General features: G+C 32.7%; 1 protein-coding gene across 1 annotated transcript; it reads left to right on the forward strand.

Moving 5' to 3' along the window:
- The first annotated feature begins 338 nt into the window (after positions 1-338).
- LOC123536666 (uncharacterized protein DDB_G0283697-like) lies at positions 339-14,461 on the forward strand. The gene is made up of 10 exons (XM_045320011.2): positions 339-533; positions 937-1,810; positions 3,125-3,202; positions 4,516-4,596; positions 6,044-6,124; positions 7,572-7,652; positions 9,100-9,180; positions 10,057-10,137; positions 11,051-11,131; positions 12,311-14,461. Exons 1-10 carry the CDS (start codon positions 470-472, stop codon positions 13,323-13,325), a joined length of 2,517 nt encoding a protein of 838 aa, XP_045175946.2. The 5' UTR covers positions 339-469; the 3' UTR covers positions 13,326-14,461.
- Positions 14,462-15,819: the final 1,358 nt, after the last annotated feature.

A 15,819-nucleotide genomic window follows, 5' to 3' on the forward strand; every position in this document is an offset into this window, starting at 1 on the left:
TTTGTACAGAACAATGTTCGAATTCGTAAAGAATTCGTGCTTCATAACGTTGGTTGTATTGCTGAAAATAATGCCGCTCCAAACTTATGGCTGTTCTCAATTCGATTTTCTAATTCTTTGCAAAGCTACGCGAAAAATACACTATCGCGGAAATACTTTAGTTTACAGTTTATTAATGAGGGTTATGCACAAATGATTACCGTTAATTACAGCAATATATATTCACATATTTAATACGTCACTAAAAATAATTGACATGTGTTTGGTCAAAGGTAATTTTAAATTATGCCAGGAAGCAGACCTGCTTTATTCTCTAATCATCATATTTTATGTTTTATTTTACATTCCTCATAAAAAGGGGAGAAAAATGCTTTGTGAATGATTGATCAAATAGTTGTATAATTAGATGAAAATATATAAAGCAGATATAGTTGAAGAGGCTGGTCATACATTATAGTGACTGACAGTCATGGATATGATAACGTTTGTGCAGTTTGTGCAGATAAACGCTCTGATTTCATGCAGTTATGCAAGTATGGTTTACTTTATTTATTTATTTTTGATTTTAAACTACTGGGATTATGAAAATGAGAAAATAATCGCACTTTTTAGCACCGTCAATATTTTTGACATTTTTAAATATTAAGCTCAAAAATTAAACATAAATAAATAAATATATTTAATCACATTAAATTTAAAATAAAAGTAGAAATATAATATTTTTGTGAATTTTATTTTAAAGTCTTCGAAATAATTAATATCACAATGCATTTAAGATTTTATTATGTGCTGAGGAGGTAAACGAGCTTCATAGCTTCCTAAATTAATATTGAATTATTGCTATTAAAATAAATGTTAACGTACTGACCTTACTTGCTTCACTTTGATTTTATCATGTTATTTTTTTTTTCAATGCAAAAAATATTTTGCTTTCAGCTTTTGCAAAACTACCGTTTCATCCAGAGGTGTTTCCTCCTCCTGTACTGCAGAAACCTTTTCATAAACCAATGATGATATACCAGCACCCCCCAATGGGGCCTTTTATCCGTCAGCCACTGTTGCCAATGTTTCCAACACAAATGAAGCGGCCCTTTAAGGTAATTCCAGTTGTCAAACAAAAACTATTTATGAAACGGCTACCATTTTCCAATAAAATGAAACCGATGGTGATAAAGAAAGTGAAATACATCAAAGTACCAAAGATTTCTACGAAACCGAAGATTCCCTTTAAATATCCAAGACCACAATCTCCGCCTATGTACAGATTACCACGGCCAGAATTTCAAGGAAACGTTGTAACTGGTTATCGACCACCTCCAGGAACAAATCGCCCGAGACCAAGGGTTAGACGGCCTCCAACAAGAATTTACAGACGGCCTGTAGCCCAGCCTCCAACTAGAACTTACAGACCACCTAGACCCCAATATCCTGTAAGATCCTACATACCGCCACCGGCACCTCTTCCTCCTAGAACTTTCGAACCTCCGATTCAACCACAGGATGTATTTGACAGACCTCCAGTTCAACCTCCGGCTGTAAATGCTTTTCCTGAATATCAACCTCCAATTGTAAATAACATACCTGAATACCAAGCTCCGGTTGTATATAACATGCCTGTACCACCAATAGTTCCTCCAAGAGATTTTACCGAACCTCAGTATATTTCTGATGACGACGACGATGATAATGAGGATGATTTTAATGATTTCGATGATTACCAGGAGGATAAATTCGAGGAATTTGATGATAGAATGGAAGACTCACTAGAGAAAAACGCTGATGGTGACTATGACAACGATGACGACGAAAGGTGAGTTACAATTTTATTAATGGATAATAAAGAATTTTTAAGTTCTGTATAGTGTTTGCTATGAAGATGCAGAAGTTCAATCAACACCACGTCCGTGAGATGAGTCCACATCTGTGACTGCTCCTGGTTATCAACATTTTACTGAATGTAAGCATGAGTGCAGGTTATCTTATCATGTTTTTCATTTCAATAAGGGACCAAAGCGTCAAACTGTTCACACAATTTACCAGTGCGCGTTCTGAATGTACTTCTACAATTCAATTTTAAGGTTTGAAACTTGTTAAATAAATGTTGTTTTTTTTTCAGCAGACGCTAATTATCATTCAAAAGCTTTCTGTCCGTTACTGTGACTGTGCTATTATAATTATTAAAAACTTGTTCTTTCATCTTATATACAAAAATAAAAATTGCAATCAAAGTCCTCTGTCTTTTTAACGTTAAACATAACTGGATCTTGTAAACTAGCAAATAGTTGACCTGTATACTCACGTTGACCATTCGCATAGTAGCCGTCAACGCTTCAAAACATAAACAGCATTTACGAGTTTTTTTTCTCTCAGACGATATAAATGCTGCTTCTAGGTTAAATCTATCTTGACTGATTAACTGTGCTTTCGTCGCCTAATGCTGCAATTTTATGCCATATCACATATTATATAAAACATGTATTTCATGTATTCTGCGTTTTCATATCGTCATTATGCAGTATACGTTATATGCTGCTGTTTTGATTATTTTATTAACTTGAAATGAGGTTATAGGAAGAATGGAACATAATTAAGAAATAATATACCCAAAATAGTGACTTGTCGTTGAATAAAATTATTTTTTTATAGTTCAGATGTGAAGGTATTATCTCACGAGGGCTTCTCCATCGTGATATAATAAAACGCATCAGATTGAAAGCCAATGATTTTGTTCAATAGCAAATTACTATTTAAGAATATAATTTCGAATTTATCATGTTTTCAAAAGTAATCTTCTTCATCTTTGCAGATTTTCACGAAATATTTGCCTTTTTTGTCTGAGTTTCTTTCCCAGCGCGACGTTTGACGCTGTGACGTAATAATTGAGACGTCCAAATAGCGCATTTGTTGAATAATAACATACGCTTTTACACTCATTTGTTTAACGGGGAGATATGTACGGGCGTATTAGGATATTTGAAAATTGGTGTACCATGTTGTGGTATTAAACAAAACTGCTATTTGATAGAAATATACGTGATAAATCACCTCAGTCATCTACAACGCTATAAATTCATTACTATGCCTCTACTTGGTACAATAATTTACGTTTCATATTTTTCCACAGGTCTGAAGAATCTGATGATGAAAAGGAAAACTCATTAGAGAAAAAAAGTGATGGTGATTCTGACGATGATGACGACAGGTGAGTTATAATTTATTTTATTGATAAGGAAGACTCTTTATATTCTCTATTGTGTTTGTTAGGAAGATCCATTAGCTCAGTCAACTCCACGTCTTTAAGATAAGTCCACATCTGTGAATGTTCCTGGTTATCCATATTATCACTGAATGTACGCATGAGTGCCGGTTTTTATAATGTTTTCCATTTCAATAAGGGGCAAAGAGTCAAAATGTTCACACAATTTACCAGTGCGCGTTCAGAATGTACTTCTGCAATTTTACTCTTACAAGAGACTGAGCAGAAAATCATAGGCATTTCCACAAACTGCTGTTAAATTATCAAAAACTTGTTCTTTCATTTATGTATTAAAAATATTTACGAAAGATAAAAGTTACAATCAAAGTCCTCTGCATTTTTAATGTTAAACATATTTGGCCATTGGAAACTTGCAAATAATTGACCTGTATACTTATGTTGTCCATTCGCACCGTAGCCTACAAAACATGAATTGCATTTACCAGTCATTTGTTCTCAGACGATTTAAATGCTGCGTCTAGGTTAAATATATCTTGACTGATTTGCTGTGCTGCTTTCGTCGCCTAATTTTGCAGTTTTATGCCATATCACATATATAAAACATGCATTTCATGCATTTTTCGTTTTTATATCGTCATAATGCAGTATATATTATATGCTGTTGTTTTGATTATTTTACAAACTTGAAATGAGGTTTTAGGAAGGATGGAACATAATTAAGAAATAATGCATGCAAAATACTGATTTGTCGTTGAATAAATTATTTTTTGGAGTTCAGATGTGAATGCATTAGCCCACGAGGACTGCGCAATCGTGATATAATGTAACGCATTAGATCGAAAACCAACGATTTTGTTCAAGAACAAATTACTATTTAAGACATATAATTTCGATTTCATCATGTTTTCAAAAGTTATCTTCTTCATCTTTGCAGATTTTCACCAAATGTTTGCCTATTTGTCTGAGTTTGTTTCCAAGCGCGCCTCTGCGACGTTTGACGCTGTGACGTAATAATTGAGACGTCCAAATAGCGCATTTGTTGAATAATAGCATGCGCTTTTTAATCTCATTTGTTTAACAGGGGGATAAATACGAGCGTATTAGGATATTTGATAACTTGGATAAGATTTCAACTCATATAATTTTGATAAAATTAGCGTACGATGTCGTGGTATTAAACAAAACTGCTATTTCATAGAAATATACTTCATAAATCACCCCAAGTCATTTACAACGCTATAACTCTATTACTATGCCCCTATTTGGTACAATAATTTACGTTTCATATATTTTCACAGGTCTGAAGAATCTGATGATAGAAAGGAAGACTCACTAGAGAAAAAAGCTGACAGTGACTCTGACGATGATGACGACAACAGGTGAGTTATAATTCATTTGATTGATTAGAAAGAATCTGTATATTCTCTATTGTGTTTGTTATGAAGATACATTAGTTGAGTTAATCCACGTCCTTAGAAAGATAAGTTGGACATCTGTGAATGTTCCTGGTAATCCATATTATCACTGAATGTACGAATGAGAGTAGGTTTTTTATAATGTTTTTCATTTCAATAAGGGGCAAAGAGTCAAAATGTTCACACAATTTACCAGTGCGCGTTCGGAATGTACTTCCCGAAATTTAATTCGCAGGCTCTTAAACTTGTAAAATAAATATTTTTTTTTTTCAGTAGAAGCAAATGATCATTCGAAAGAGCTCTCTGCCCGTTAGTGTGCAAGTGCGCGTCTTAAAATCTAGTCATTTTAATTACAAGAGACTGAACAGAAAATCATAGTAATTTCGACAGACAGCTAATATAATTATCAAAAACTTGTTCTTTCATTTTTGTATTTAAAATATTTACGAAAGATAAAAATTACAATCAAAGTCCTCTGCATTTTTAATGTTAAACATATTCGGACATTGGAAACTTGCAAATAATTGACCTGTATACTTATGTTGTCCATTCGCACCGTAGCCTACAACGTGTCAAAACATAAATTGCATTTACCAGTCATTTGTTCTCAGATGATTTAAATGCTGCGTCTAGGTTAAATATATCTTGACTGATTTGCTGTGCTGCTTTCGTCGCCTAATTTTGCAGTTTTATGCCATATCACGTATATAAAACATGCATTCCATGCATTCTTCGTTTTTATATCGTCATAATGCAGTATATATTATATGCTGTTGTTTTGATTATTTTACAAACTTGAAATGAGGTTATAGGAAGGATGGAACATAATTAAGAAATAATGCATGCAAAATACTGATTTGTCGTTGAATAAATTATTTTTTGGAGTTCAGATGTGAATGCATTAGCCCACGAGGACTGCGCAATCGTGATATAATGAAACGCATTAGATCGAAAACCAATGATTTTGTTCAAGAACAAATTACTATTTAAGATATATAATTTCGATTTTATCATGTTTTCAAAAGTTATCTTCTTGATCTTTGCAGATTTTCACTAAATGTTTGCCTATTTTGTCTGAGTTTGTTTCCAAGCGCGCCTCTGCGACGTTTGACGCTGTGACGTAATAATTGAGACGTCCAAATAGCGCATTTGTTGAATAATAACATGCGCTTTTTAATCTCATTTGTTTAACAGGGGAATAAATACGAGCGTATTAGGATATTTGATAACTTGGATAAGATTTCAACTCATATAATTTTGATAAAATTAGCGTACGATGTCGTGGTATTAAACAAAACTGCTATTTCATAGAAATATACTTCATAAATCACCCCAAGTCATTTACAACGCTATAACTCTATTACTATGCCCCTATTTGGTACAATAATTTACGTTTCATATATTTTCACAGGTCTGAAGAATCTGATGATAGAAAGGAAGACTCACTAGAGAAAAAAGCTGACAGTGACTCTGACGATGATGACGACGACAGGTGAGTTATAATTCATTTGATTGATTAGAAAGAATCTGTATATTCTCTATTGTGTTTGTTATGAAGATACATTAGTTGAGTTAAATCCACGTCCTTAGAAAGATAAGTTGACATCTGTGAATGTTCCTGGTTATCCATATTATCACTGAATGTACGAATGAGAGTAGGTTTTTTATAATGTTTTTCATTTCAATAAGGGGCAAAGAGTCAAAATGTTCACACAATTTACCAGTGCGCGTTCGGAATGTACTTCCCGAAATTTAATTCGCAGGCTCTTAAACTTGTAAAATAAATATGTTTTTTTTTTCAGTAGAAGCAAATGATCATTCGAAAGAGCTCTCTGCCCGTTAGTGTGCAAGTGCGCGTCTAAAAATCTAGTCATTTTAATTACAAGAGACTGAACAGAAAATCATAGTAATTTCGACAGACAGCTAATATAATTATCAAAAACTTGTTCTTTCATTTTTGTATTAAAAATATTTACGAAAGATAAAAATTACAATCAAAGTCCTCTACATTTTTAATGTTAAACATATTCGGACATTGGAAACTTGCAAATAATTGACCTGTATACTTATGTTGTCCATTCGCACCGTTGCCTACAACGTGTCAAAACATTAATTGCATTTACCAGTCATTTATTCTCAGATGATTTAAATGCTGCGTCTAGGTTAGATATATCTTGACTGATTTGCTGTGCTGCTTTCGTCGCCTAATTTTGCAGTTTTATGCCATATCACGTATATAAAACATGCATTTCATGCATTCTTCGTTTTTATATCGTCATAATGCAGAATATATTATATGCTGTTGTTTTGATTATTTTACAAACTTGAAATGAGGTTATAGGAAGGATGGAACATAATTAAGAAATAATGCATGCAAAATACTGATTTGTCGTTGAATAAATTAATTTTTGTAGTTCAGATGTGAATGCATTAGCCCACGAGGACTGCGCAATCGTGATATAATGAAAAGCATTAGATCGAAAACCAACGATTTTGTTCAAGAACAAATTACTATTTAAGATATATAATTTCGATTTTATCATGTTTTCAAAAGTTATCTTCTTCATCTTTGCAGATTTTCACTAAATGTTTGCCTATTTGTCTGAGTTTGCTTCCAAGCGCGCCTCTGCGACGTTTGACGCTGTGACGTAATAATTGAGACGTCCAAATAGCGCATTTATTGAATAATAACATGCGCTTTTTAATCTCATTTGTTTAACAGGGGGATAAATACGAGCGTATTAGGATATCTGATAACTTGGATAAGATTTCAACTCATATAATTTTGATAAAATTAGCGTACGATGTCGTGGTATTAAACAAAACTGCTATTTCATAGAAATATACTTCATAAATCACCCCAAGTCATTTACAACGCTATAACTCTATTACTATGCCCCTATTTGGTACAATAATTTACGTTTCATATATTTTCACAGGTCTGAAGAATCTGATGATAGAAAGGAAGACTCACTAGAGAAAAAAGCTGATAGTGACTCTGACGATGATGACAACGACAGGTGAGTTATAATTCATTTGATTGATTAGAAAGAATCTGTATATTCTCTATTGTGTTTGTTATGAAGATACATTAGTTCAGTTAAATCCACGTCCTTAGAAAGATAAGTTGACATCTGTGAATGTTCCTGGTTATCCATATTATCACTGAATGTACGAATGAGAGTAGGTTTTTTATAATGTTTTTCATTTCAATAAGGGGCAAAGAGTCAAAATGTTCACACAATTTACCAGTGCGCGTTCGGAATGTACTTCCCGAAATTTAATTCGAAGGTTCTAAAACTTGTAAAATGAATATGTTTTTTTTTCAGTAGAAGCTAATGATCATTCGAAAGAGCTCTCTGCCCGTTAGTGTGCAAGTGCGCGTCTTAAAATCTAGTCATTTTAATTACAAGAGACTGAACAGAAAATCATAGTAATTTCGACAGACAGCTAATATAATTATCAAAAACTTGTTCTTTCATTTTTGTATTAAAAATATTTACGAAAGATAAAAATTACAATCAAAGTCCTCTGCATTTTTAATGTTAAACATATTCGGACATTGGAAACTTGCAAATAATTGACCTGTATACTTATGTTGTCCATTCGCACCGTTGCCTACAACGAGTCAAAACATGAATTGCATTTACCAGTCATTTGTTCTCAGATGATTTAAATGCTGCGTCTAGGTTAGATATATCTTGACTGATTTGCTGTGCTGCTTTCGTCGCCTAATTTTGCAGTTTTATGCAATATCACGTATATAAAACATGCATTTCATGCATTCTTCGTTTTTATATCGTCATAATGCAGTATATATTATATGCTGTTGTTTTGATTATTTTACAAACTTGAAATGAGGTTATAGGAAGGATGGAACATAATTAAGAAATAATGCATGCAAAATACTGATTTGTCGTTGAATAAATTATTTTTTGGAGTTCAGATGTGAATGCATTAGCCCACGAGGACTGCGCAATCGTGATATAATGAAACGCATTAGATCGAAAACCAACGATTTTGTTCAAGAACAAATTACTATTTAAGATATATAATTTCGATTTTATCATGTTTTCAAAAGTTATCTTCTTCATCTTTGCAGATTTTCACCAAATGTTTGCCTATTTTGTCTGAGTTTGTTTCCAAGCGCGCCTCTGCGACGTTTGACGCTGTGACGTAATAATTGAGACGTCCAAATAGCGCATTTGTTGAATAATAACATGCGCTTTTTAATCTCATTTGTTTAACAGGGGGATAAATACGAGCGTATTAGGATATTTGATAACTTGGATAAGATTTCAACTCATATAATTTTGATAAAATTAGCGTACGATGTCGTGGTATTAAACAAAACTGCTATTTCATAGAAATATACTTCATAAATCACCCCAAGTCATTTACAACGCTATAACTCTATTACTATGCCCCTATTTGGTACAATAATTTACGTTTCATATATTTTCACAGGTCTGAAGAACCTGATGATAGAAAGGAAGACTCACGAGAGAAAAAAGCTGATAGTGACACTGACGATGATGACAACGACAGGTGAGTTATAATTCATTTGATTGATTAGAAAGAATCTGTGTATTCTCTATTGTGTTTGTTATGAAGATACATTAGTTCAGTTAACTCCACGTCCTTGGAAAGATAAGTTGACATCTATGAATGTTCCTGGTTATCCATATTATCACTGAATGTACGAATGAGAGCAGGTTTTTTATAATGTTTTTCATTTCAATAAGGGGCAAAGAGTCAAAATGTTCACACAATTTACCAGTGCGCGTTCGGAATGTACTTCCCGAAATTTAATTCGAAGGTTCTGAAACTTGTAAAATGAATATGTTATTTTTTCAGTAGAAGCTAATGATCATTCGAAAGAGCTCTCTGCCCGTTAGTGTGCAAGTGTGCGTCTTAAAATCTAATCATTTTAATTACAAGAGACTGAACAGAAAATCATAGTAATTTCGACAAACAGCTAATATAATTATCAAAAACTTATTCTTTTTATTCATTTTTGTATTAAAAATATTTACGAAAGATAAAAATTACAATCAAAGTCCTCTGAAAATTATAATGTTAAACATATTCGGACATTGGAAACTTGCAAATAATTGACCTGTATACTTATGTTGTCCATTCGCACCGTAGCCTACAACTTGTCAAAACATGAATTGCTTGAATAATGAGACGTCCAAATAGCGCATGTATGGAATAATAACATGCGCTTTTATCTCATTTTGTTAACGGTGAGATAAATACGGGCGTATATTTGATTAAATTGGTGTACCTTGTCGTGGTATTAAACAAAACTGCTATTTCATAGAAATATACGTGATAAATCACCTCAGTCATCTACAATGCTATAAATCTATTACTATGCCCCTATTTCGTACAATAATTTACGTTTCATATGTTTCACAGGTCTGCAGAATCTGATGATAGAAAGGAAGACTCACTAGAGAAAAAAGCTGATAGTGATTCTGACGATGATGACGACGACAGGTGAGTTATAATTCATTTTATAATTGACCTGTATACTTAAGTTGTCCATTCGCACCGTAGCCTACTACGTGTCAAAACATGAATTGCATTTACAAGTCATTTGTTCTCATATAATTTAAATGCTGTTTCGATGTTAAATCTGTCTTGACTGATATGCGATGCTTTCGTCGCCTACTGTTGCAATTTTTATGCCATATCACATATCACATAAAACATGTATTTCATGAATTATTCGTTTCTATATCGTCATAATGCAGTATACGTTATATGCTGTTGTTTTGATTTTTTTACGAAATTGAAATGAGCTTATAGGAAGGATGGAACATAATTAAGAAATAATATACCCATAATAGTGATTAGTCGTTGAATAAATTATTTTTTTTTGAGTTCAGATGTGAAGGTATTATCTCACGAGGACTGCGCAATCGTGATATAATAAAAAACATCTGATCGAAAAACAATGACTTCGTTCAAGAGTAAATTACTATTTAAGATATAAAATTTCGATTTCATCATGTTTTCAAAAGTTATCTTCTTCATCTTTACAGATTTTCACCAAAAGTTTTCCTATTTTGTCTGTGTTTGTTTCCAAGCGCGCCTCTGCGACGTTTGACGCTGTGACATAATAATTGAGACGTCCAAATAGCGCATGTTGAATAATAACATATGCGTCTAATCTCATTTGTTTAACGGGGAGATAAATACGGGCATATTAGGATATTTGATAACTTAAATAAGACTTCATCTCGTAAAAATTTGATAAAATTACTGAACGATGTCATGGTATTAAACAAAACTTCAGTTTCATAGGAATACACTTGATAAATCACCTCAGTCAGTCATCCACAATTCTATTTAACTATTTCTGTGCCCCTACTTGATACAATAATTTACGTTTCATATTTTTCCACAGGCTTGAGGAATTTGATGATAGAATGGATGACTCACTAGAGAAAACGGCTGATGGTTCCAGTGACAATGAGGACGACGACAGGTGAGTTATAATTTATTTCATTGATGACAAGGAATCTTTAACTTCTTTATTTTGTTTCTTATGCAGAAACATTAGTTCAATCAACTCCGCGTCCTTAAAATAAGTCCACATCTTTGAATGCTCCCGGTTATTCATATTTTACTAAATGTACGCATGAGTGCAGGTTTTCTTATAAAGATTTTCATTTCAAGGCAAAAACGTCAAAATTTTTACACAATGCACTAGTGCGCGTTCAGAATATACTCCTGCAATTTAATTCTAAGGTTTTAAACTCGTAAAATGAATATATTTTTTCAGCAGATGCTAATGATCATTCGAAAGGGCTGAGCTCTCTGCCCGTTAGTGTGCACGTGTCCGTCTAACATCTCATCCTTTTAATTTCAAAAGACAAAGTAGAAAATCATTGGTATTTCGACAAACTGCTATTATAATTATCAAAATCTTGTTCTTTCATTTTTATATACAAAATATTTATGAAAGATAAAAATTGCAATCAAAGTCCTCTGCATTTTTTAACGTTAAACATATTTGGACATTTGAAACTTGCAAATAATTGACATGTGTACTTGTGTTGCCCATTCGCAACGTAGCTTAAAACGCGTCTAACCATGAATTGCATTTACCAGCCATTTGTTTCTCAGATGATTTATATTCTGCTTCTAGGTTAAATCTATCTTGACTGATTTGTGTGCTTACGTCGCTTTATGTTGCAATTTTATGAAATATTACATATTATTAAATATGTATTTCATGAATTCATTGTCTTCATATTGTCATAATACAATATAAGTTGTATCCTTTAGTTATTAGTATTTTCCGAAATTGAAATGAGGTTATAGGAATGACGGAACATAATTTAGAAATAATGTACCAAAAATCGTGCTTTGTCGTTGAATAAAATTATTGGTATGTGTTCAGATGCAAAGGAATTATTCTTACGCGTATAGTCTCATTTGTTTAACAGTGAGATAAGTAGGGCGCATTAAGATATTTCATAATTTAAATAAGATTTCAACACGTATATTTTTGATAAAATTGCTGTACGATGTCATTGTTTAAAACAAAACTGCCATTTCATAGGAATATACTTGATAAATCACCTTAGTCATCTAAAATTCTATTTATCTATTTCTATGCCCCTATTTGGTACAATAATTTACGTTTCATATTTTTCCACAGGCTTGACGACGAGATATCTGAAAACTTTGATCAAATGAATGAAGTGAGGAGGAACATTGCAAGAAGTAGGCAGGATCTTGATCATCTTATTAAAGAGAGTAATAGGTATCAAGGGAAGATTTTCGATAAAATGGGAAACCGTTTAACGCAACAAACAACACAACACTTCAATCCTGGAAGAATACCCACTCAAACATCAAAAACGATGGGAGCTCCCACTAAAAGGCAAAACATGTACGAAGAAAACGAATTTGAGATAAGAGAAAATCGCAATATACCGGCTAGGTCAAATAAGAACTTTGCAGATATTGATGACAGGCAGACCAGGTATCAAGAAAACTATTTCGAACAGGCTGACAGTAACGAAGATCGATTTAATAACCGTGCACAACAATTACGGGGGTCTAATATGCCAGTCCCTGCGACAGATATTTTCGGAAATATTGCTGATAGAAGAAACAAATATAGCGAAAATGAAAGAAATGGAGAGAGTTTGACGCAGCAGAATTACCCACAGGATGATATGCGATCTCTACAAGCTAACAGTCGAAGGTTTGGTATTCAAACAACAAACAATATGGGAAATTTTGGGGATGGGAGAATTATTTATGATGAAAAATACTTTGAAAGAAATGGAAACCGCTTAACACAGCAAGACATTATGCGAGCTCAACCAACTAACACTAATGGAGACCTCGAAAGACAAACCGAGTACAGTGAAGAATATTTCGACAGGATGGATGATGGCTTAATGCAACAATTACAGCCATTGCAGAAAAGTAATATGCAGCTTCAGCACACAAACAGGAGAACAGGAAATGGAATTGAAAATACATTTGTAACGAGACAGCAAATAAATTTTTCCGACAACGATGAAAATGTAGAAAGGGAACAAACAATGGTTTATCAAAATGACAATAACAAACACTTAGACAATGAGGATGAATACAGGAGAAACTATGTGAAAACTCGTGCTGAGACTCGAAGTCGCTATAACATTCGAAGAGGAAACTAGCATAGCTCAACGATACCAAGAGCCAAGCAATATCATTCTCTGAAATCCTGAAAAAAGTTAAACCATAATTGTACTCAAGTTCATTGTCTGTGGTTTATACAGATAAAAATGATCATTTCGGATAAATAAGTTTAGGGATCATATGTTCAGATTATGGACATGTATAGTCAGTATCGTGTAAAATCTTCCTTACATAACATAATGCTTGTTTGTGCAACTGGACCAGGTAAAATTGATCCTAAATCTGTAAATCAAAGTATAAGAAATGAACCACTAATTAAAACAATGTGACTCTTGAATGTTTAAAGCAGTCAAAGGGACCTTGAAATTTAAAAATGATACTACAGTCTGTTTTGTGTTTGTAACAGGGCATCGTTATTATACAAGAAGACAGAATACTATCATTCTAGTGGATTAAGGATAAAATACAAATGTACTAGTATTTACTTTTTGTAAGACCTTATTTCACTTAAAGCCTGTTTTTAAATCTTGGCATTAGGCTACCAGAGGATAAAGTAATAGAAACATTCATTGGGTCATTGTGGTATTGCTTTTATTCAAAGTATTGTATCCTTCGATAATTTTTATCTGACGTTTATTTGACTTTCAAAGTCATGTGTAAATAGCCACCATTTTATGTCAAATGTTAATGTTATTTCACATTTTGTTTCTTAGCATGACATTATCATTTATCTTTTTTTTTCCTGCAAGATGGCTTAAAGCCTCTATATCTAAACTGATATTGTATACATGCAATTCAACATGCAATTCTTCTCCGAGGTGCGTGTGTTGTTGGGAATTTTGCATGTACATTTAATCAGTTTCGCGTAAAGGCTAAGAGCTGAAGTCTTTCGGGTGAGACTTTAAACAAGATACCATATCTGTAACTGTAAAAGTGTCAAAATATTTCAACATAATGTGTATTGCAGGGAAAAATGTGTATTTATGGAAAGAAATATTAACTCAATGTGCATTGCAGGAAAAGGTCTTGTAGCAAAATGTACACTGATATACCGCACATAACAGAACAATTGATATAATGTATTTGTAATACTTAATTGATTCTTTGTTATTGTTTTTATATATGTTCCAGATTTATTATTACAAATCCAAAACTGCAATAAATTAACGAAAAATTATTATTTTCGGTCTTATATTTGGTAACTGGTTAGACCCGCCGTTAACATAAGTTAACATAACTTGAAGCCCTATATTTGAGAAATGTTTGTGTATTTTGTCAAATCATTCATGACTTGTTATGCAGATAATCCTCACGCCTACACTTCCGTTAATAAGTACTTAAAACTTTAGACATAAAATATGTTACATGTCCAATAACTTTTTGTAATGTCTGATACAAATTAAAGTAAGCAGCAGTAAAAATCGACTCGACCCTCTTAAAATATATATTTATTACAATAATATAATAGACGATGTTTTAACACGATCATAAACAAAACGTGACGAGCAGCCGACAAGTTTCTGTCAAAATTTGTTAATAAAATTTGGTTTTGTACTTTCATATATGTCCGCCTAAGACTTTAATCTGCCATATGATTTTACAGGTTAAGGAACGACACAGAAATGGATGACCAATGGTTAAGAAGTAATTTCCATTTTCGATTGTAAGTTTGTTTCAATAAGACTAAGATGCTGTACATGGTACATCTTAAATACTATGAAATCATGTAATTCTGCTGGCTTGAATTTCGCGGTTTTGATAAAACGGCTTTTTCGTGGAAAATGAATTCGCATATTTTTTAATGTAAATTAAATGGGGATTTTATTTATTCGTTCATATTGAATTTCGCCTGCATTAACGCAAACACGAAAATTAGTCCCTGACCGTTATAGTTAAAGGGATATTACTGGTTCTTTCGAGTATTTTTTATTTCAAATTAAACTGAAAACAAACTTAAGAAGATTTTAAGAAATTAAAAGTAAAATAGGGCATGAAATGTAACACCTCTGACTAAAGCTTCAATGATAAAACCAAGACTGGTACTAGACTGGGATCCTGATGCACACAAGAGCTTTGAGGGATACCAAACATTTTTCATTGTGTAATCTCCTTAAGCTTTTCATTACATGGTAATTGTCAAAGCAAAGTATAGACCATACATGTAGTATCCTAAGACCTAGTCATATACATTATCATAACGCTTTGTAAAAGTAGTTTCATTTATATTTCATACTAAAGAGAAATGAGCGTGTGTTTATAGCTTGTAGTGATCTGACTAAAGCTAGTGTGGCCTCTTACATTTGGCGATCGCTATTTTCTTTATACTTCTGTTAAATAACTTTCCTTCATTGCTGTAAAAAGGTTAACTTTACTTACTGTAATTGATAATATAGCCAGTTATTCAACACAACTTGCATTTTACAGAATAAAAGTTCATTGATTGATAAAGAAATCTATACTAAAATAATCGTAATAGACTAGTAGCTAGTGTAACTCAAATGCAAAATAGCAAGTTACTTAGACATGTAGATT

Source organism: Mercenaria mercenaria, chromosome 17 (assembly GCF_021730395.1).
Source record: "Mercenaria mercenaria strain notata chromosome 17, MADL_Memer_1, whole genome shotgun sequence".
NCBI classification, from domain to species: domain Eukaryota; kingdom Metazoa; phylum Mollusca; class Bivalvia; order Venerida; family Veneridae; genus Mercenaria; species Mercenaria mercenaria.

What these genes read in the sequence shown, in the direction of transcription:
- LOC123536666 (XM_045320011.2), top strand. Translation starts at nt 470, where the DNA reads ATGGATATGATAACGTTTGTGCAGTTTGTGCAGATAAACGCTCTGATT. An exon ending in GACGATGATGACGACGACAG is followed by an intron (nt 6,125 to 7,571) that starts GTGAGTTATAAT and finishes ATATTTTCACAG; the next exon opens with GTCTGAAGAATCTGATGATA. An exon ending in GACAATGAGGACGACGACAG is followed by an intron (nt 11,132 to 12,310) that starts GTGAGTTATAAT and finishes ATTTTTCCACAG; the next exon opens with GCTTGACGACGAGATATCTG.